Source organism: Diabrotica undecimpunctata, chromosome 2, assembly GCF_040954645.1.
Source record: "Diabrotica undecimpunctata isolate CICGRU chromosome 2, icDiaUnde3, whole genome shotgun sequence".
In the NCBI taxonomy this organism is placed as follows: Eukaryota; Metazoa; Arthropoda; class Insecta; order Coleoptera; family Chrysomelidae; genus Diabrotica; species Diabrotica undecimpunctata.
The window spans coordinates 96,417,722-96,441,336 of NC_092804.1; the positions used below are offsets into that span (position 1 = coordinate 96,417,722).

Genomic DNA, 23,615 nt, shown 5'->3' on the forward strand with positions numbered 1-23,615 from the left:
GTGTTTACGTTAGTAGCCTTAAATGACACTTTTAAAGTGCCAGTTGCATATTTTTTAATTGACAGTTTTTGTGGATCAGAAAAAGCATTCTTAGTAAATCTTTGTTTAAATTTTATTTATGATTCAGGCATAAAAGACTATTCATTAACTTTTGATGGTGCTACCAACAATTTATCAATGGCCAATGCTTTAGGTGCTAAAATATCTGCAACAAATATTGAGCCTTTTTTTCTACATCCAATAACTAAGGAGAAAGTTTTTATATTTTTAGATGCGTGCCACATGATTAAGTTGGTTCGTAATTGTATGGGTACATTTGTTTTGAGTAACGTAAAAAATGAAAAAATTGAATGGCAGTATTTAAAAAATCTTGTTGACTTGCAATATGATGAAAAATTACATTCTGCCAATAAATTGAGGTATCGGCATTTGAGATGGGGACAGGAAAAGATGAGGGTAAACTTAGCTGTTCAAACCCTAAGTAAAAGTGTGGCAGACGCTTTGACATATTGTAACAAAGAAAAAAACTTTAGTCAATTTAAAAATTCAGAAGCTACTTCGGAATTTATCATGATTGTTAATAATTTATTTGATATATTTAATAGTATGAGATATTATTCTAAATACTCGTTTAAAAAATTTTTAAATATTAATAATAAGAAGGAAACTTTTGAATATTTAAAAATGGCTGAAAGGTATATATGTGATTTAAAATTAAATGATATAAGTATCATATCTTCACAAAGAAAAGTGGGTTTTTTGGGTTTCATTTCAAATATCGCAAGTTTGAAAGGATTATTTAATCTTTTGGTTAAAGAAAAAAAATATTTAAAATATTTACTTTCTTACAAACTGTCGCAAGACCATTTAGAATTATTTTTTGGGGCTGTAAGGGGTAAAGGGGGTTATAACAATAATCCAACTGCCCGACAATTTGAGGCAGCTTTTAAAAGATTGCTTATTCACACAGAAATATCAGGACCTAATACAGGGAATGTTAAAAATATAAATAATGTTGGCATTTTAACCGCAACATCTGCACGACCTATTACTAGTTTAGGAAACATAGAAGAAAATTTAGAAGATTTTACACAAAAGACAACAATTTTTTATGTGCATGACTATTTTCAAAAAGATGTTTTAAATTTAAGTGTTTATGTAGAAGATGTAATTGGATATATTTCTGGCTTTATAGTTAGAAATTTAAAAAAAAAATCATTAAATGTACAAAATGCATAATAATATTAGAAAGTGAAGAAACATTTTCAAAATTACAGTTAGTAAAACAATACAAAAATTTAACTTATGCTTCGAATTTAGTTATAAAAATATGCAAGGAGGCAGAGAATAATTTTAGAATGTATATAAACAAAATTGAAAGAAGTTCAAAAAATTTATTAAATAAATTAATAAACGCCACAATGAATAATTTGCCTCGTGACATCATGGATAGTTTTGGTGATCACATTTATGACAGTGAACTACTCAACAATCATTGCATTCAATTATTAAATTTAATTTTAAAAAAGTATTTCACGCTAAGACTTCATCATGAAGCCAAAAAAAATTAGATGTAGATAGGCAGAATCGTATGAGAAGTTTGCTGACTAAAAGGATACTGTTTAGACATGAATAGAAAAGATCATTCCACACAAGGTAAAATCACTATTGATTTTACCTTGTTTATTTTTATGCCCACCTTATTTAAAGCTCTATTCCGTATCGTTACACTTCTTTGTTGTATCTGTTTTTTTAGGTTTCAGTAACCTATATGTAGTTGATGTATGTAGTTATAGTTTCTTTTATAACTATTTTTTTACTTTTTACCTTTAATTTATTACTTCCGGAATCTCAAGTTAGTAGGCAAACTCCCGTACGAAATTTCGGATGTAGAAATATTTTACTTCGGGTAGGGACTTATTGTTAAAAACAGTTTTATTTGTATTTAAAGACAGACGTGGGAACCGCCCATGCGAAGTTTGTACGTCCGCCTAATTCATAACAGTCGTTGAAAAATGGTATTGTAAATCCGAAAGTCAAACAAAAAACACATGTTATATCCTAGTTGTCAATTGAATTCTACGAAAGTCGATGGTAAAATCCCATAGCGGGAAGTTAATCAACACTGATGATTCCCAGTTAGTAATTCAATTGCATCGGCATTTTGCCGTATAATTTAATACTTTTAAGTATGTTTTCTTTAATGTAAACCCATCTACTATTTTTGCTTTGCGTTTAGTTACGCAAGTACTCCAAAAGTAAGTAATCTAAACGCATTTTTGCATTTGACAGTTATAATTTTACCTTAACGTTTTTCTTAACTGAGTGGAATTACTTGCTTTTTAGATTCACTGAAGATGGACTGATTAGTCCGAAAACGTTCTGAACTTTATTATAATTCATTTGGATTTTTAATTTAATTTTTTAATTAAATATACCACTTACAACAGAAGTTTTTTACTTCGATGTTCGAGTTTTTAAATTTATTTATTGAATATATGTTTTATTAATTATTTATTTTTAACCACATATAAATACAAACATGTACAACTATAGCTTGTACCATCCCTAATGAACGGGACAAGCGGAATAGTACATTATAAAATGTTAAAAGCGCATTTATAAAATGGCAAGAATTTTAAAATTTCGCTTATAATTAAAGCCTGGACAAAAATTTTCAAACTTGCGATATATATTTTAAAATCTAAAAATCCTTTTTATCTCTCAGAATTTAAAATTGAATTACCAGTTATATGTGGTTTTAAATTACTTATAGTGATTGGCTGTTTTTAAAAGCCTTTATTTCTAAAATTATTTAAACACAATGGCTTTTTGTTTCCTAGTTGCAATAGGTTTTATAGGATTTTTTTTTTATTTCGAAATATGTGTCTCGACTGCTATGTGTCTCAATTGTACATTGACACATGTACTGTCAAATGCAGTTGAAACATTTTTACTAAATAATTGAGAAGCAAAGTTTAATTTCATTTTTTGTTTATGAAAATGAATATGTTGGCTTCGCAATTTATTAGCTAAATGAAAACGTTCATTCTATTGCAAGTTGTTTAATTCTTTAAAATATATCCATGCTAAAATGTCATTATTACTATCCACATGATCATACTTCTCACCTATAGTATTCCCAAACAATTTAATCAAATGGATATCAGAATTATTACGATGCTGGACAATGTTGGTATTTGTACAAGGGTGTTTAAATGTAGTTTTTAAGGTATATGGTTCAAATTACAACCTAACCGTTAACCCATTGTCAAATTCACTGGAGCACCATCAAAAGTTAAACTTACAACCTTAATAACATTAAGCATAACAAAAGCCAGCGCTGTTTTCCTTAATGTTTATACAGTTGATCCTGTGCCAAAATCAATGTATCCGTAACATTTATTTCCTTCGGGAACCCACTCTTGTTGATGGATGTGCATTTCATCCATAATACTACTACATACAAATGGTGCTTCAAAGTTCATAGATTTTAAACGAAGAACATCAAATTCTTTATTGAATCCAGGTTCACCATCAACACTCTGAAACCACCTACTGAGTGTTCTAGTATGAGGAAAGCATTTATTAAAATGTCCTTCTAACATAATTATATGCAGAAGGCGAATAAAAATGGACTGTAAGAGCAAATGCCTTGAATTCTACAAAATATTTTATTGTTAAGCCTTCTTTTTGTTCTTATAATACCGCCTTATAAAAAGTTCAGTTGGTCCACCCATTTTTTCAAGGATGTCTAATGTTTCTTCATGAACAAGATTTAGTAATATAGTTAGTTAGTATAGATAGTTAATAAGTATATCAAAACAACCAATACACTGAAATCTATCCTGTCAAAACCAAACCTAACAAGGTACAAGGGAGATCAAAGAACTGCATTTATAAAATACCCTGTGAATGCAACAATTTCTATGTGGGAGAAATCGCAAGACTACTGTCAGGATAAAGCCGTCTGTATACCAGCATTGATCTGCCATTATGAGATTTGTTTTATTTAAATCCCTTTTGTACCTCCCTATAAAGAGGATGGTAAACGACTTTGAGAAATTATATTTAGGTTGCATTGTATCTGGTACTATTTCCAAATCTAGGTAATTTTTAATTATCTCTCCAGATTTGATCCAGGTATCCTTTTGCCCTGCTTCCTGACATCTTATCCACCTTATCTTCGCATCCTTCTCCATCCATATACATATGTAATGAAGAGAGATCAAGCATGACCTCCATGAGGCAGTTGGGGTAGTCAACATGGCTCGTGTTATGATTAAGCATGCTTGTCGTTGAAGCTTATTCAGCTTCTATTTGGTGGTCTTTTGTTTTTATTTAAACTACCATATAAGTGCGTCATACGTAATCATAAGTCTGGCTGTAGTCATATATAGCCAGTACATCGGTTTGGGTTTCAAACCCCATGTTTTCCCACATATTCTTCGACATGTGGAAAGTGAAACCTTTGCTTTGTTGGTTATTCTTTCCAACTGGGCGTTACATGTAAGCTGTACATCTAATATTACTCCTAGATGTTTTACTAAGATTGATAGAGAATTTTTCCATGTCATGCTACCTTCTAAGGATATTTAATGTTCTTTGGAGTGTGCTGGATAGAAAATTACCATATTTTCCTCTTACCATAATTACTAGATCATCCCTCTATACCATATTCGCCTAACAGAAAAGTAGAATAAACAAACTAGGGACGCGTGATATATTCATTCCAAGTATCTAGAGATGCTAAAGAGGTATCTACTTGTTACAAAAACACTTATACTGTAACTGATTATATACAAAAGCGTATCAAAAGTAACAAGTAGAAACTCACAAGTAACGACAATCTAAGCCTCTAAACAAAGACGCATAATTTGCAGTTTTAACAGATATGGATTCAGTAATCCTTACGAATCATATTTATGTCTGTTGAATTATATAAATATAATTTTTACTTTTAATAGCTCTATATATGTGTGCTGGTATATTTATAGTGTTGGTTTATAATTATAGTGGTATTTAAATAAACTTAGAACTGTGAACATTTTTAAGGTGTTTGCTGTTTTCTCTCAACTGAAGTAAGTAAATTTAATATTATTTTGACTGTATTATAATAATTATTATGATGATAGAAGGGTTGCAAGTGTGAGTCTATAATTGAACAAATATATTAAAAAGGTCAATACTCACAATCTAATATTTACTTTCAAAGTTTTACAGAAGCGATCGGTTTCGAGGCTTACAATATTTGCCTCATCCTCAGGCCCAGCAAAGAGTTTGTTTTGTTAAAAAACAATAATATAGACATCGCCAATAAGAAGTTTTCCGCTTACATCCAGGGTACTGTCTGTCTTCATCTTTGCCTTTTGACACTATCATTGTAGTGAGGTGATATGTTGATCATTATATATGTATGTAAATAAAAGGTCTTACAAAATAAAGACCTTTTGGTCTTAACCTTGTAAGAACATGTGACAAAAACAACAAAAAACAAAAAAAGGACATCCTACTGCATAATATGTGATTTTCCATCTTCCACAAGTTTTTAAACTATATACAGTCCGGATGTGGATTCATTTCGCATAATGTGTCCAAAGTACTGTAACTTTCGAGATTTGATGGTGGTCAGTACCTCTCGGTTCTTCATCATTCTTCTGAGGACCTCCTCATTGGTGACTCGGTCAGTCCACGGGATTTTAAGTATTCTCCGATATAGCCACATCTCAAATGCTTCCAATTTTCTGCACATATCTTCGTTCAAGGTCCACGATTCAACACCATAAAAAGAACAGAGAAGACGTAGGTAGCATCGCAGCATTCTTACTTTTATACCAAGAGAGAGGTTGTGGCTCTTGAAGAAGGCCCCCATCCGGTTGAAGGTGGATCTAGCTTTTGATGTGGAAATGAGTAGCAATGATAAAGAAAAGATACGAAATAATTCGAAATTACATAAACAAAATGGAATATTTTAAAAATGAAAAACTGTAACCCATTTTACTCATTGTACCTATCTACTTTTCCAGTACTTATTTTTCGTAATTCGATATTACTTATATGTAATAGTAAAAAGTTTTTTTCATCATTTTCAAAGAAAAACTTTCGTTTTACATCCGCAAAGTATGTTCGTTTGTGCGTTGTCGCCTATGCAATAGTTTGGGGACGATCTATCTATGGATTCATATATAGTTTTGTCTCCTGAATCAAAATCTGAAAGCGGCATTTTGATATCTCGAACCATCTTCGACATAACCGGCAAGTCAAAAATAGTGATGTCACAATTCTTCTAAATATACATTCGTTTCTGCTGACACAAATAAATGTTAAATCGATATCGAAACGTCGACTTAATAAATTTTATTTATTAATGTTAATGTAATGTTAAATGTATAAGTCTATCTACCCTATAATTATGTAAAAGTATTTTCCCGAACTTTTACACAAGAAGAGGTCTCTTTTTATATCATTAATGATAATATTATTTCCAAATATTGGATTTAAAGCGTAAAATGTATAAAAACAACTTTCTATTTTTTGCCTTTTGATTAACAACAGAATTAACTAATGATGTGTGAATGACAGTTAAAAATATTATTTAAGTATACTTCTTTGAAAGATTAATCATTGATTACTATTATTTTAACAGTAATCCTAAAAATTATAAATTAATTCATTTCAAATTCAGATGGTATAGGCTGCTAGAATCTTAATACAACCCTGTACAATTATATAAACATCGGGTTTCGCGTGTTATGTGCATGCCTTTGTTGACCGCTACTTTTCTGTTAAATGAATTTACTTTAGGCATGTACTTCTTCCTCCGTGTGCGTCAAGAAGCGACATCAAGTGATCCACCAGGAGTGACCAGAAGAGGGGAGAAAACACTCCCCCTGTGGGCACCCCTTAGCTGTTTTGAACAAAATCTCTCCTTGCACCTCTGTGAGAATCTTCTACTCATTCAACAACATATTTTCCAGCATTGCTTTGATCCAGTTACACACAGTGATAGTGGATCTATTTGACAGGGCATTATTAAATGTGCCTTCTGTATCTTCTCTCCATTATTAATTTGAGTGACCGATTTTCTGAACTACTTCGTCCACTGATGTTTCTGTTGATTTCCTTCTATATATGCATGCTGGTTGCCATTGAGAAAATGATTCCCCAAGTGTCTTTCCTTAATATGCCTATCAAGAATTTTTTCTATTGCCTTCAACAAAAATGATGTAAGACTGATCGGCCTGTGCGATTTAGGCAGGACATTATCTTGTCCTATTTTGTATATGCACTCCACCATTACAGTTATCAATGCCTTTGGTATACAACTTATTTATAACATATTGTATCTTTATATACAACATATTGTGTGTTTTAGAAAATAAATGAAACAGTATTTATTAAGTTGTGTGCATTAATGCCTTAATTAAACTACTAATTATTTTGCAAAATGTTTTATGATTATTTCTTTTGTATGGTTTTTGTTAAAAATTTATAATCGATTTGATGTTTTTTTGTTTGTATTTAATTCATTACAACAAAATACAAAATTAGAATTCAAAAGTTTGTTGTTTGTTTGCACTCAAGTAACCTATTAATTTCCTTCCTAATTCCCTAATATAAACTTCAATATTTGCTACATACAAAGAAATTATTGCAACAGTGAAAAACACCAGGAACGGATGAAACATGAATTAAATGAGATATGAATTAATAAAAAATGGAGGAGACGAACTGATGCACCGGATTCTTAAACTAGTAAAAATATAGGGAACTCAAAAAATATACCGATGGAGTGGAGAAAGGGTCATCTAATAAGGATATTAAAAACAGGAGACAGAAAGATATAAGTAACTACAGAGGAATCATGTTACTGAACACCACATAGACCATATACAATATGTTGTCAAGCATATTGGGAAATAGATAAATTACCGAAAATACACTAGAGCAATATCAACCCGGCTTTAGAAAAAGAAAATCACCCATAGATGCCATTCACTTCCTAATACAGCTGATTTAAAAGTGATATAATTTTTCCTTACTATTTATAGACTTCCAGCCATCTTTCGACTCTCTAAATAGACTCCAACTCTTAATGGAAATGCAAAACTGATTAGATTTATATATCAAAATTTCCTTCACACTAAATAATAATTAATAGTCCTTAATACAATTTAAAAAATTAGAATTTTTAATCTTTAGGCAAAACTTCAATATTTCCTATTGGTAAAATGATTAAAATTCTGGTAATGTACTTTACAAACATTATAAAAATAATTTTTTATCTTATAGACGAGAACAAAAAAATATTATAAATATTTAATTTTAATTAAAAAAAATAATTATTGTCATTAAAATATAAATGAGCACGCCGCTGTTCTGGTAAACATACCTTCAACCTTGAGCGGAAATCTTTCGGGCACCCGATTATATAGCGAGAATACGGGACCCATGGTACAATCACAGAATACTAATCACAACCAGAAGCGAAACGGGGGGCTTTTTCGCAATCCAAATTTCTTTGCGCATGTGCGAAATCCGCCATGTTTTATGTAGTTTTGATGTCTTGTTTGTTTATGTATTGAGAAGTGTTTGGTGTTTGTTTTTTAATAGTTAGTATAATTGATTTAGTTAGTTAGTTAATTTAATATATTTGTGAAATAAACTTATTGTGATGGCTGCACCAAAGGGAGGATTTTATTGTGTTGTTCATGGGTGCCCATCGAAAACTGGTGAAGGAATTAGTCTCTTTTCAATACCGACTGATCGTAGCAGGTAAACAAATTAAATTTTAAATTCAAACGTATTACAAATGTTGTCTGAATGTTTATATTTTAGTTAAATACACTTTTTTTTAGAGCTGAATTATGGCTGAAAGCGGCCAATAGGTATGATCTGCTTTCCAAACATGTTAAATTGCATACAAATTATAAAATGTGCGAGAAACATTTCGAACCGGTGTACATGTACAAAGGAAACACAAGGAAGAGATTATTTCAACAAGCGCATCCAACGATTTTTTCACATACTCTTCAGTATTCAAAACACACAGACGAACCATTAAAGAAAGTCATAAGGCTGGAAGGTAGATACTTTTTATTTATTCACAATTATAGTGCTTTATTATAAAAGTCATATAAAAATCAGTATCTACTTACAACTATATACAAAGTTGTTTGTTGTTTTTCATAATAGGTATAAACAAGATCTGGAATTGTGAAATTTAATGATCTTTTATCAGCCTTATTAAGAACATATATCTTATGGTTACATACTGAGTAATATTTATGTTGTGGTTTTAGGTATAACAGAAATAGATATTGTGCAGCCAGTTGCCATTAAAAATCCAATTGATGATAACCATAGTATAACTGATACTTTGATGGAAGAGTTTCTGTTAACAGGTAATTTTATTTATTGTTCCTACAACTGTATTATGCATTCAACTAATCACTAATAAGCATTAACATATCTACTTTGAACGTTTATATGTTATTTGGTTATTAAATATATTTTTATATTTCAGATGTTAATAGGCAGGAAGTGTCTAGCCCACCTAGGCCCCATACTCCAGAATGTTTCACAGCTGAAACACAAACCCCCTCCAAGTTGTCAGGAGGTACACCCAGGAAAAAGAAGCTAAGATTAAAAATAAAAAAATTGCGTGCAAGTGCAAAGAAAGCATATGCGTCTTCCAAACAGAAGGAAGACAATAAATCTTTAAAAATTTTTTTTCAAATGTGTGACAAATTTTTAAACAAATCCCTAGCACAAATAGTGAAAGCTCAAGCAATTTTAAAAACTAAATGTCCAAAAAGTAGAAGGTATTCTGATGAATATAAACAATTTGCATTAACACTATATTTTTTGGGCCCAAGAGCCTATGCTTTTATGGAAAGAATATTGTATTTGCCCTCAAAACGAAGTCTTCAAAAAATTACTGAAAATTTGGTCTGTAAACCTGGTTTGAATAATGACCAAATATTTGATGCCCTAAAGTTAAAAGTGAACACAATGTTAGATCAGGACAAGCACTGTAGTATTTGTATTGATGAAATGTCTATTAAAAGTAATTTATTTTTTGATACAGGTCGTGATGAGATTGTTGGTCTATATGATATAGGAAATGGGAAAAAGGAATCAATAATTGCACAAAATGTACTTGTGATAATGGTTCGAGGCTTATATTCAAATTGGAAACAACAACTAGCATATTTCTTTGTAAACAGTACCTTTGAAGCAAATCACCTTCTTCCTATTATAAAAGAATGTATTTCTAAACTATTTCAATCAGGTTTATATGTGAATTGTCTTGTTACTGATATGGGATCAAATTTTCTAAAATTGAGTAAATTACTGGGGATTTCTCCAGCTAACTCAGAATTTGATGTCAATGGACAAAAAATTATTTATATATTTGATCCATGTCATTTAATTAAAGCCACTAGAAATAACTTAATTAATAATGTTTTTTATTTTGATGACAAAAAAACATCTTGGTCATTTATAGAAACTTTTTATCATGAAGATAAATAAATAAAGATAATCCAAATCTTAAAAAAACATTTTTAAATTTATGTGGTGACATATATTGGTGGAACTGAATATATCAAAATTTATTAATCATTTCAATAATACCTGCAGCATGAAGGGGTAGTGTTACTAGGGGTACTATGTAAGTCTGCATACCGCTTGCAACTGTTCCATTTAAAACTTGAGTAGCTAACTTCACTTTCATTTTTTGAAAGTTTGTTGGTTGAATATGCGCGTCGGTAGTTATTTCTAGGTGATTTTTGTAGATGTGGAGGATCAAAAAATAAATAAGCTTAAGCAGTGACATTTAATTTTCTGGAAAGCTTTATAAAGTTTGACCCTAAATCAGTTAGTAGAATGTGACCATGTAAACCAGATTCTGATAATTTGGTAACACATTCAGTGAGAACTTTAGTGAAGTCGTTCGCGTCACAGGTTGAATTAAAAAAATAAGCAATTGGCTGTTTCCAATTCTGAAACAGTCCTCTTTCCATAATAACTGTACAGTTTTATGCAACTACAGACTGATTTTTTTCTTTCTCCATGTTTTGGAATCCAACAATTTCATCACAACTAAAATGAAAATAAAGATTTGACTTAAGCACAACTTCATAAATGCATATACTACAATGTTTATCCAATTCTGACATAGTCTTAACTTTAAACTGAATAGCATTAAATACAGAGGTCTGAGTTAATCCAGGTTTACAAACAATGTTTCCAGTCATTTCTTCCAAACAACGTTTAGTTGGTAAATAAAGAATTTTTTTCAAAAAGTTTTAAGTTTTGGGTTCAAAAAGTATAATGTGAAAGCGAATTGTTTGTATTTCTTTGAATACATTCTGGCCTTTGGTACTTTTCTCTGCAACAGTGCTTGAGATTTCACAATTTATTAGGAAATTTGTCACATAATTTTTTAAACTGTTCCAATTCTGGTTTTGAGTCGTTTTGTTTTTTATGTTTTTGTATTTAAAAGTTTCCATTTTAAAAACCTTATTTAACATTTCAGCTTAAACCTGGTCCGACTCTAATTTACTTTCTTTTAACCTGGATAAAACAGTAGCATTATCCTATCAAGGAGCTCTTCAACTCTTAAAAGCCAGATCAGTACCGCTGATTCTGTAAAATTTCTTGGTATTTTTTGAGACAGCAACCTTAAATGGCCACTTCATATCGATTTGTTAAGTAAGAAACTAGCCTCAGCCTGCTATGCAATAAGATCTGTTTCGAAGGCGATCAATTTATAATCTTCCAAAATTGCATATTTTTCTTTCTTCGAGTCTCATCTTCGATGTGGTCTTTCTTTTGGGGGTTCTGGTACAGCTGCCCAATCCGTTGATATTATTAAATAAAAAAAGTAATAAAGTATCTGTTTGGCCTCAGAAGAACAACACATTGCAGAGTCTACTTCAAAGATCACGGGATTTTACTTCATTCTTTATATATTTTAGAAACTGTTTGCTTAGTTCGTAAATACCTACATGTCTTTCCAGCAAGACCTTATCGTGACTACTAAACGAAAATTCAACCTTTGATGTTTATTTACCGATGCCGTTCACAGTTAGTAAACAAATCTATATTATATTCTGCAAAAAAAAACTACAACGATCTCCCTTTACGACATAAATCTGCAACATCGTTCCCGAAGTTTCGTAAAATGACAAAAGCCTATCTGAAAGACCATTTTATTCAGTAGAAGAGTTTCTTAATTAATAACTAAGAAATTACAATATCTTAATGTACAGTTCCATGGTTTTTTACCCGTGGGTCATCATTACCCAAAGTAGCTTAAACTTATTAGTTCCTACGGTTGATTATGCAATTTGTTATTGTCTTTTTCCTCTGAGTCTTTGTAAGCTTCGTCCATAAAATTGTAAAATTTTCAATGACAATAAAGCATATATTTCTATTCTATTCCCATCCGGGTTATGTTTATCCATGCTTATGATGGTCTTTTAGAATGGGGCGGAATAAGGAATATTTACTTGCATTCTATAAACATTCAGAAGTGGTTAATTAAATTTTTATGAAAAAAATTAAGATATTACAGCGAACTGTTATACAATGAGAATAAATTTTTAACTGTACGTAAATTGTCCTCTTACAAAGCCCTTAAACATATACATGAAATAAAAAAGGATACTATTATACATTAGCAATCATGCGCATCAAACTAGTTGTATAAGGAATAATGCAATTTTATCTAAATGTAATAAATCCATACTCCAGAAATATGTTGGCTACATAGGGCCCAAATGATACAATTGTCTACCGGAGAATTTAAAACAAATTAAGAGTTATAAAAAACATAGATATCAGTATAAAACTAAACAATGGATTGGAAACAAAATAACACGATTCTGCGAGGAGCAGATTAATTGATAATAGTAATAAATAAAAAATATCGAAATATACTTTGTTTACCAACTACAATATTTCTTGAATTTATTGACATATTTATGTCACATGCTATATTAAAATGAATGTATTTTTGTAAGTGCGCATATGTAACTGTTTATATTAATACATTTGTTAAATATTCGCTTTTTTGTACATATATTTTTTAAGTATCACACACAAGGGGTGCTACTTTTATGGTAGCTCTATTTCAGTGATTTTTCATGTTTATTTAGTGTTTTAAGAATGCTTATTTTTTGTAAATCTATATTATAATCTAAGCTTCCTAAATAAACATTATTATTAGTATTAATTACAATAAATTTCTATTATTATTATTGTGTTTTATTACAATTTTTTACCCCTCCCTACCACAAATGTGATATATCCAGGCGAATTGAATGTAGTACTGTACAACCAGAAGTTTCAGAGACCTCATGCACATAAAGAGAAATCGAAGAGGTATACGTGTATATTAATTACAATAAATTTTTATTATTCTGTTTTATTACAACTTTTTACCCTTTCCTACCATAAATTTGATATGTCCTGGCGAGTTGAATTTACTACAATACAACCAGAAGTTTCAGAGACCTCAGATGCATAGAAAGAAATCTAAGGGGTATACAGTCATTCTAGCCGCAGCTGCAGAGTTTTTACGCGCAGCGAAAATATCGTGGTGTTGGAGGTTAATAGATATTCACATTCAAAGAAATTCCTCAACAGGAAACAAAAAAAGTCAGCAACTTAAGACAAAGTTACTAGAAATTTCAAAAGTATAATTCTGTATTGATAAGTAAAAAGTCTTGAGTCAAAATGTAGATTTTGAGTGATGAAGTGTTTTATTAACCTTAAAAAAAACGATAAAAAGTAATAGAAATCAACTGCTTTTCATCTCTATTTTGAAATTAACTCTCAAATTCAATCGATTTTTATCGGTTTTTTAACGTACTAAAATACTTTTAATACGGTAATTTGTTTGTTAAAAAAAAACAAATCGATATTTTTGACTTAACAACTTTTTAATTATCAGTACAGAATTGATATATGTTATATTAAATTTTACAGAAAAAATAAAATTCATACAAAACAGATTACTTAAAAATGATTACTTCATTTCTCAGTGTAACTATCATTTGACTACAGTTTTGAACGACTTCCTCACTACTTTTCTTCGTGTACGAATGCATAGTTTTATTGCTACTGTCACTCTGAATTTCTGTCCTCCCAACATCAAAGGTTCCGACAAAGCTTTCGCTTCTTGTTGTGATTAGTATTCTGTGGTACAATGGTCAATGAATACCCATGTGTATTCATTGTACCATCAAAGAATATAGACGATAGACGCTTATATTCTTTGTCTAGCGTCTATATTCTTTTTTACCATGTACGGGACCGCTTAGTCTATATATTATACGTCATTGGTTAGGTTAGAGTGCACTAAAATGCGAATTGCCCCATTTCTTGTAACATTTTTATAAATAAAGATTTTATTCTATATTTTATTCTTTAATTTTTTTTAACCACTTTGGAATTTTAATGTAATGGAAAATAAATATAGTCCCAACATAACAAGAAAACCCAAAAAGTATACGAAAAATATTTATTATCGTATAGGATAAGGATTTTTCTTGTTATTTTAGGATTATATCGATTTTCCTTTACTTTAAAATGAGTTCACAATCCTAGGTAATGTTACTAAACTTTTGAATTTAGCGCCATGCATATATAGTTACGCGCCCGATCACTACATGATGCGCCAATCATTTTTTTACTCGTTAACACGGGAGTTTCACTGCTAAGTGGTAGTGTGCTATGTTACCAATCTAGGTCACGGTTCGTAGACTTACTACGGTTGCCTCTTCCGACTGAGGTGGGGATGCTTGAATTACGTCACGAGAGTACACAAGAATACAAAACCCATTTATTCGCGATTGAAACTGAATGTCAGTTAGGACACTCGGAGTCGGCGCCTTTGAAGTATAAAAGTATCCAGACGCCATATTGAAAACAGACCAAATCAGTTACGGACTGGCACAAGTGGTTAGAACAGAGACGTGTTTATATTATTTCAAAGTTAGTAAACAAGTTAACTTGAATTAATTACAATCGACAATATATTGTTTTAATTTTAATCCTTAGCTGGTATCGTTATTTTATAAACACACAATTGGTATCGTGGGGTGCGTAAATACTCCAAAATTGAAGTGACCAGCATTTATCTCTGCATTGAAAAAAAGAAGACATGTCTCATACAATATTTATTATTAACTAAAAAATACAAAAGATAAATATTATTATTAAAAATGTTTTATTTATTTTATATAAAAATAAAACTTTTCTACCATAACCAAATAAGAAACTGAAAAACTTCTATTCCTACTAAAGTAAAAAACAACTCTTACAATTATTTCGGGAGGCAATTTTTTTGTGTAAACTAACTTAATAGACTTACTTTTAACTTCTACAACAATAATTTAACAAAAGTAAACTTACAAAAAATTTTAACAAGTAAAAATGATATCGGAAAAATTAAGAGGGAGTGATGAATACGTATATATCTTAATTTCTAAAACAATCTTGACAAAAGTTTCGGGTGACACTACGTTCCTTACAACTTGCTCTCTTACAGTCATCACATGATTTCACTTTTCTTTTTTTATGTTTCGGGCATCTTGTTTGCTTAGCAGGTTGTCGATTTGGAAGTTCCTCAGTTGGGTTTCTTGAACTCTTGTCTTGACCTGTTCCAAGAATTTTTATGATTGTGGTTTTTAAATCATTAGAAAGCCGTTTCATATCTTTTCTTCTTTTCAGATGTTCATTCAAAAGACTTTTACCGCGTAATATCGTGAAATGTTTTTGAGACAAAGAACATTGACTATTTGCGCTTTTATACAGAACATGCATTTTTTCTTGTTATATCTAAAATTACATAAAAGACAGCCAGAGGCCATCTTTTTTATTATAAGTTTTTTACCTGCCTTTTTAAATTTCATTCACTACGGTTTCTAGTAGAATAGTTGTGAATTTAAAATTTTTTTAGTAGCAATGGTACTTATTTGTTTTTAAAGTATTTAGTACAGTTCTAGCAGTGATACCAGTTTCTGTTGAAATTAGGGTGTTGTTACAAGGAAAATTGATTTCAGTTAGACTACTTACGGCAGTTTCACGCTGTTCCTGTTCTTGATTAATTGTACGAGCTGGTTAATTTATCTGTATCACTATACGTGCATTTTCTACAATTCTTTTTTCACAATCAGTTTTTTCAAATTTAAAAATAATGTTGTGAATTGCATATTTTGATGGTACGGGGCCTTCAAATGAAAACGTACCGATTATATCGTTGGCACTACTTCCAGAATAATATCATTTAATAATTTGAATTTTATGTTCAGTTGTAAAGGTTACCATTTTCCTAACTGGAAATATCAATTCCATTATTTTTTTTTGCGAATAAAACCAGAATTATTATTTATTTATTAACGGGATGTCCCCATTTTTTACAAAATAATTAACAACGTAAAATATCCTAACCATAACACAAATACTAAAACTAAGTATTAAATAATTATTAAATGTTGTTAAACAATTATTAAATTACATAAATTAAATTTTCCTGAGAATCGTTTTAAAATGAAATGAATACCCCCAAGTTCTTATAAAAATGAAATAAAAACTTCCAAGTTAAAGGTCACTCATCTTCGATCCCTAATATACTGAGTCAAACAGTGCTTGAATCTTACAGATTTTATATCCAGCAGATCCGACACCCTGATAGGGTAAAAGGAAGGGGAGAAAGAAAGAAATAAGCAAGAGAGCAAGAAATAAGAAAAAGCAGGAGACCTTAACGGCAGAACCGGAAGGAAAGAAAACGATAAAGTAGTGGGGAGATTTGGAGAGGATGAACAAAACGATAACGGAGAACGTCTGATTGAATTATGCGAATTAAACAACCTAAAAATCACCAACGGATTCTTCAGACATAAAAATATTCATAAATATACATGGACGCAAGAAACACGAAAGCTGAAATCGATAATAGACTACATAATAATCAAACAAGATACCACAATAAAGATCAAAGATGTGCGAGTCAAAAGAGGAGCAGAATGTGGAACGGACCATAGACTACTGACAGCAAAAATGGGCATTAATTGGAAACATAACAAGACCCCCTCCACAGAAGAACCGTTGAACACTATAAGAGAAAAACAATACAATATAGAACTACTCCAAGAACAATCAATAAGAGAACTATACCAACAACGTCTAGACCAAAAATTAATAGAATTTAGATACGGCAACATCGAAGAAATATACGAGCATATAAAGGCGAGTATAAAGCAAGCAGCATTCGAAGCCCTTGGGGAAAAAGAACATATAACAAATAAACAGCACTATAATGAAATAAATGAACCAACAAAAAGAATAATTGAAGAAAAAAAGCAACTATACAGAAAATGGCTGACTACAAACAACGATGAAGTTTATAAAGAATATAGAGAAAAAGATAGAGAAGTGAAAAAACAAATAACACAGCAAAAGAATGAAGAATGGGAAAGAATCTGCTTAAATATTGAAACATATATAGGAGGTACAAGAACTTCAGAGTCATGGAAAGTACTGAGAGGATTGAAACAAAACTCAAAAGAAAAAACTAAATTGGGAAATATACAGGACAAAGAATGGAAGGACTACTACAAGGAACTATTAACAGAACAAAGACCACAATTCATTGGAAAAGAAAACAGGCAAAGACGAAGCAGATTCCCACAACAAGAAATAGAAATAACAGATAGGGAAATGAGAACGGCCATAAAAGCAATCAAAAATAAGAAAGCACCGGGACCTGGAGGCATCTCACCTGAGCTTATAAAATACGGATCAAAAAAATTACACCGGATGATACAATGGATATTTCAGAAAGCCATAAACGGAGAACAGCTCCCATATATGACATCTATATTTAAGAAAGGAGATAGAAAACGATGCGAAAACTACAGAGGAATAAGCGTAATATCATCAATAGGAAGATTATATGGGAAGATACTGCGAGAAAAGATAGAGCAAGCGATAAAAGGCAAAATCGGGGAGGATCAGGCAGGCTTCACGGCAGGAAGATCATGCATAGACCACATATACACACTGGAACAACTGTTGGAAAAGAAAAAAGCAAAAAATAGATATACACTTAGCATTTGTGGATCTGAGAAAGGCGTATGACTCTGTACCAAGGTCAGAACTATGGGAGGCAATGTACAAATTAGAAATACAGACGGAACTCATAGAAGCTACAAAAGCTCTGTATAAAGAAAATAAAGTGTCCATTAAAATGGGAACAAGAATCATAGGAGACTTCACCACAACAAAAGGGCTCCTGCAGGGTTGTTCCACATCTCCAACCCTATTCAAAATATACTTAGAGAAAGCCTTGACTACATGGAAAAGAAAATGCGAAGGCATGGGAGTACCGGTACGGAACGAATACCTATATACGTTAAGTTTTGCAGACGATCAAGTAGTGATTGCACAAGACCAAGACGACCTCAGCTACATGATGAAGAAACTACAAGAAGAATATACCAAGGCTGGCCTAGATATTAACCTCGCGAAAACAGAGTACCTATCTACAAGTGAAGAAGACATAGAAGATCTACAGATTGATGACAACGTAACAATCAAAGGAAAGGATAAATTCAAATACGTGGGGTTTATAATCACGAAAAAGGCAACAACAGAGGAAGAAATTACACAAAGATTAGGACAAACAAGAACAGCAATCCGACAACTTAACTCAGAATGGTGGGATAGACACCTAAATATGAAGACAAAAACGCAGATTTATAAAACATTAGTGCGAAGTATTATGACATATGGGGCCGAAAATTGGATCATAAACAAGAAAAACAGCAGTAAGATAATAGCAACAGAGATGGAATGCCTGCGAAGATGCTGCAGAGTAACAAGAATGGATAGAAGTAATGACGAAATAAAGCAAAGAACATCAATAGAAACAGACATACTAACATATATAGAACAAAAAAGACTAAAGTGGTATGGACATGTAAGCTAGCTACAGCAGATGGATAAAAAGAATAACCGAATAGATAAGCCCCATAGGAAGGAGGAAAAGAGGACGACCCCGAAAATCCTGGAGGAACGAAGTAGACGACGCCATGAGTAAGAGAGGACTAAACGATGGAGAATGGAACAACAGAGAGAGATGGAAACGGTTGAGCGAGGGAAGGCAGTGAATACTGTAGAATCCCTAAATATATAGAAAGAAAGAAATATCCAGCAGATCATAAGATTGACTAAAGTTATTTCCCAGTATCTGAATTCTGATATGGGAATTTGGTGTATAGTGTTTTATAGAGAACAAAGACATTTCTTTAAGAATTCTAGTGCTACATCTAAAAATGATAGGACCTAATAAATCAGAACAGTCAGTTGTATGATTAAGTAGTTTATAGAGAAAGACTAGATCGCATTTTAGTTCTATAATTTTCTAAGGAACTGATATTTAGTCTTGACCTTAGTTCAACTAAAGACAAATTCTTTAAGTTTAAACTATAAGCACAAATCCGGAGAAACTTATTTTGAATTTTTTCGAGGGTGTAAATATGGTTAAAATAGTATGGTGACCATTCTCTAGAAGCATAAGACAGGATGCCACAAATAAAAGTAAGATATAAAATTCTATATGTGGGTACCGAAATATCTCGAGAATTTCTTGTGATAAAACCTAGATTGATTGTGATTTCATTACTAATGAAAAAATAGACATATATTTGACGTTTCCCTTATCAAAACTGAATGTCACTTTAACAAAACTACAATTCAATCTAATGGGTGTTAAAAACAAGCTCGTATGTCGGTACTAGTTTCATACTATATTCGGCTTCTCTTTGCTAGTAGAACAACCTCATACTGTTCTTTTCGCACTAATTATGCGTGCTATATACAGTTTTCAGATTACCACAACTGTATAGTATTTTTTTGCTACTAACATTTATATATTAGCTTATTCTTAATGTAAGCTTAATTTATTCTAAACAACAAAAATTGAAAAACAAACAATTATAAAAAAGCTATTATTTGTAATATTTGGAACATGAACATGTATTTAAACAGACTTGGAACATGGAAATTTGGTTAAAATTATAATTAATTGGGCAATTGTTACAAGCCATTATGTATTTCTGCATTTCCTGTAACAGAGTTCTCTGAGGGAATATTTACTTCACTATTGTGAACAGTGTTGGCAAAAGAAGTTAAAGGCATTGTAATACTTTTATTAGAAGTAAATCAACAAATCAAAACAACTACATGACACTATACTAACACTTATTTTGCATTATTTACCTAGGTAAAAAAGTAAATACTGTTTACCTACAGAGAGAAAATTTACTTCTTGTAGTAATTAAATAAATAATAGTAATTTTTCATGTTAGTAGTAAAAAAATCTATTTATTGCTCCAAACGATTAATTTATTTTTTATAGATTTATTTGAAATATTTTATAACTTGATTCTCAAGTTCATTTATTTTTTGGGACAAACGATAATGTTCATTTCTCAATTCCTTTACTTTTGATCTGAGAACTTCCTTCCTTGGAGTATGGGAAGATATAAGTAAAGGTGTTTGAGTGCTCAATGTTGGAGAAAATTCTGAGAGTGGTGAAGTTGATTTGTCTACATTATCTGTAAACAGAAAAAAATGTATTATACATAAGTCAATACTCTTGTAATAATAGAAAAAAAGTCCAATTTAGAAATGTTATAATGTATTGTATATTTCTTTTGGAAAAAGAGTGCTAATTCTATCAGTTGTTATGAATGAATCCTCTGAATGTTTACTACTAGTATTAAAATTCATATAACTTTTAATAACTTTTATTTTTAACTGTTTTTTAAAAATAGGATTATACATAGAGTGGATCAAACAGACTAAATAACCATGTATAACCTGTAGAGCATTCTTAACTTTGATATATAATAAGATAAGGAACACTATTTAAAATTGAAACATAGGTTTCAATAGTTTAGAAACCTCCTTTTAATTTTAATAACGTTTTGCACTTGATGTCTTATCATGAAACATTAATATCTGATATTAAAAATAAATATCTTTTTGGGATAACCAACATATTTAAAACTTCACTGTCCAATGAATCACATATGATTCAAATAGCGTGGTTATATGCTAAATGGATTATATATAATCCATTCATGATTCAAATGTGATTCAAGAGTAGGTCATGATATTTAATATTAAAATAACATTGGACTTGGAGACTCTTCGTAGCTATTACCATTTGGACAGTGAAGTTTTAAAAATAATAGATAAGTATTTACCAAAAAACACTAATAGAAAATGACTTACCTAAAAGTGAATATGAATGATCACGGTGATTGTCTGAGGATCCCTGCATACATGAAAAAATGGTAGGAACTGCAGTAGGCTTAAGCCTGTTACGGAGATAATTTAAGAAACAATTGTCATCAAAATGTAGATGACAAAGTTGATAACTTTTATGAAAAGCTGTAAGCTTTACATATAAATCCTCCCGTCCAGCAGCTCGTGCCCAAGTTTCTGCCCTGAAACAAATATATTTTAAAGAATTTGAAAATTATTGACAATTGACTAGATAAAATGGATAAAAAATATTACTACGCGAAAACTTAATCATTATAGATTACAAAATTTAGCAAATTTGTAAGTACACAAATATTATTTTTTAATCCCACAGATCCTACAACCCTTGTGCCAAGACACAAAATTATCTCAAACGATTGCATCTATAAAATCAGAATCCCCGCCATGGTCTAGAACACCTCCTTTTATAAACACTTCTCTCTGTAAATTTAATAAGCAACTAACAAATAATATCTTTTTTCGACAAGCTTTCAAAGATATTGTGAATACATCCCACTATGATAAGGTGCTTTATACCGATGCATCCCGAAACGCAGATGGAGTTGGCTGTTCTGTCACTACAGTTGATACAGTGCTGCGACAATACCGAATATCAAACGAATGTAGCGTATTTTCAGGAGAACTCTTTAGTATTTCAAAAGCTCTCGAGTTCCCTTTTGACAATCATCAAAGTGTAGCTCTGTGTACCGATTCCTTATCCGCAATTCATTCGTTAAAAAATATTTACAATCAACATCATTTAGTACAAAAAATATTAGAATCGATCCATCTCCTCACTTCCCGAGGGACTTCAATAACAATAATATGGGTGCCTTCTCATATCGGCATCCAAGGAAATGAGATGGCTGACAGCGCTGCAAAAGAAGCATCTACATCCAACCTACCTGTCTACAACATACAGCTCCAAGAAGACTTAAAATCAAAATTCAAAAGGAATATCCAAGACAAGTGGCAGAAACTTTGGATCACCAAAAACACAAAGCTCAGAGAAATACAACCTAATGTTTACAGCTATTTATCCCTAGCATCTCTGAACAGAAAAGAAAAGATAGCAATACGAAGATTGAGAATAGGACACACACGTTTGACACACGGTCATCTTATGTCCTCTACAGACCAACAGTTATGCTCTCACTGCAACGATATTCCTATCACTGTCAAACATATCCTCACAGAATGTCAGCACTACCAGGCCACCCGCATTGCCAACAATATAACCCATAGTCTAGAAGAACTTCTGAACTGTTCAAGCCGACTCAAGAGCCTAATAGACTTTTTAAAGACTTCTCAATTGTTTAACAAAATATAATTTACATAATATTTTTATTCTTCACAATTGTAAACTTTGTATCATAACTTTGTAAGTACTATTGTAAACCTTTGCTCCCGTGTCAATGACCTAAGATGTTGAGACACGTTAATTCTAAAAAAAAAAAAAAAAAAAAAAAAAAAAAAAAAAAAAAAAAAAAAAAAAAAAAAAAAAAAATTATTTTAATAGTTGTAGAGGTACAAAAAGTAGGGATCTAGGGATCTTCAAAAATGAACCAGTCTTAAATCATTTAAACTTGTAATTTACGTTTATTAGTTACGGATATTGACAAAAGAAATACATACCTTTGAGGATCCTTGGGAAACGTAACTCCCGTCTTCGAACGTGAATTTTTGCAAGTGTTCACAACACAATGGTCTCCAGGCATAATGAAATTACAAATATCTCTTGGAAACCACAAAACTAATATAACTAATATATACCTACGTATATTAGTACGTACATAATATACGAAGTTGAAATTTGATAATACAATTTAGTTCTGAAAAGAACTATTTTTAGACTTAATTAAACGAAAAATAAAACGACACAGAAATAAACAAACAAATCACGACTCACGGCAGATGACTACACGTCACATTAATACCAGTCGGATGTCACTAGCGTTTGGTCTGTTTTCAATATGGCGATATGGCCTGCGCTAAATGATGCGCGTAGTTTTTCCCGCCTGTCGAGTGTCCATACCATCCCATACCACCCCATACCATCGAGCAAAAAGACAAAAGAGGGAATCTAATCGTTATGAAAAGGAGACCAAAAAAGTGGCCTCTGATGGCGGACATATCTGGAAATGCGAATGCGCCGAATTTAAATTTCATGACACTTCACAATAATCATACAGTGGTGTAGGGGTTCTAATTTATCTATTTATTTATTATATTACATAATATTAATATTTCATAATATTAATACATAA

General features: G+C 31.2%; 1 protein-coding gene across 1 annotated transcript; it reads right to left on the reverse strand.

Annotated features, from left to right (window-relative positions):
* Window positions 1-20,145: 20,145 nt before the first annotated feature.
* On the reverse strand, window positions 20,146-23,346 carry LOC140434741 (uncharacterized). Its single transcript, XM_072523230.1, has 3 exons — window positions 22,984-23,346; window positions 21,316-21,530; window positions 20,146-20,633 (listed from the first exon to the last, which is right to left on the reverse strand). The coding sequence occupies exons 1-3, from the start codon at window positions 23,064-23,066 to the stop codon at window positions 20,437-20,439; spliced, it is 495 nt and encodes a 164-aa protein (XP_072379331.1). The 5' UTR covers window positions 23,067-23,346; the 3' UTR covers window positions 20,146-20,436.
* Window positions 23,347-23,615: the final 269 nt, after the last annotated feature.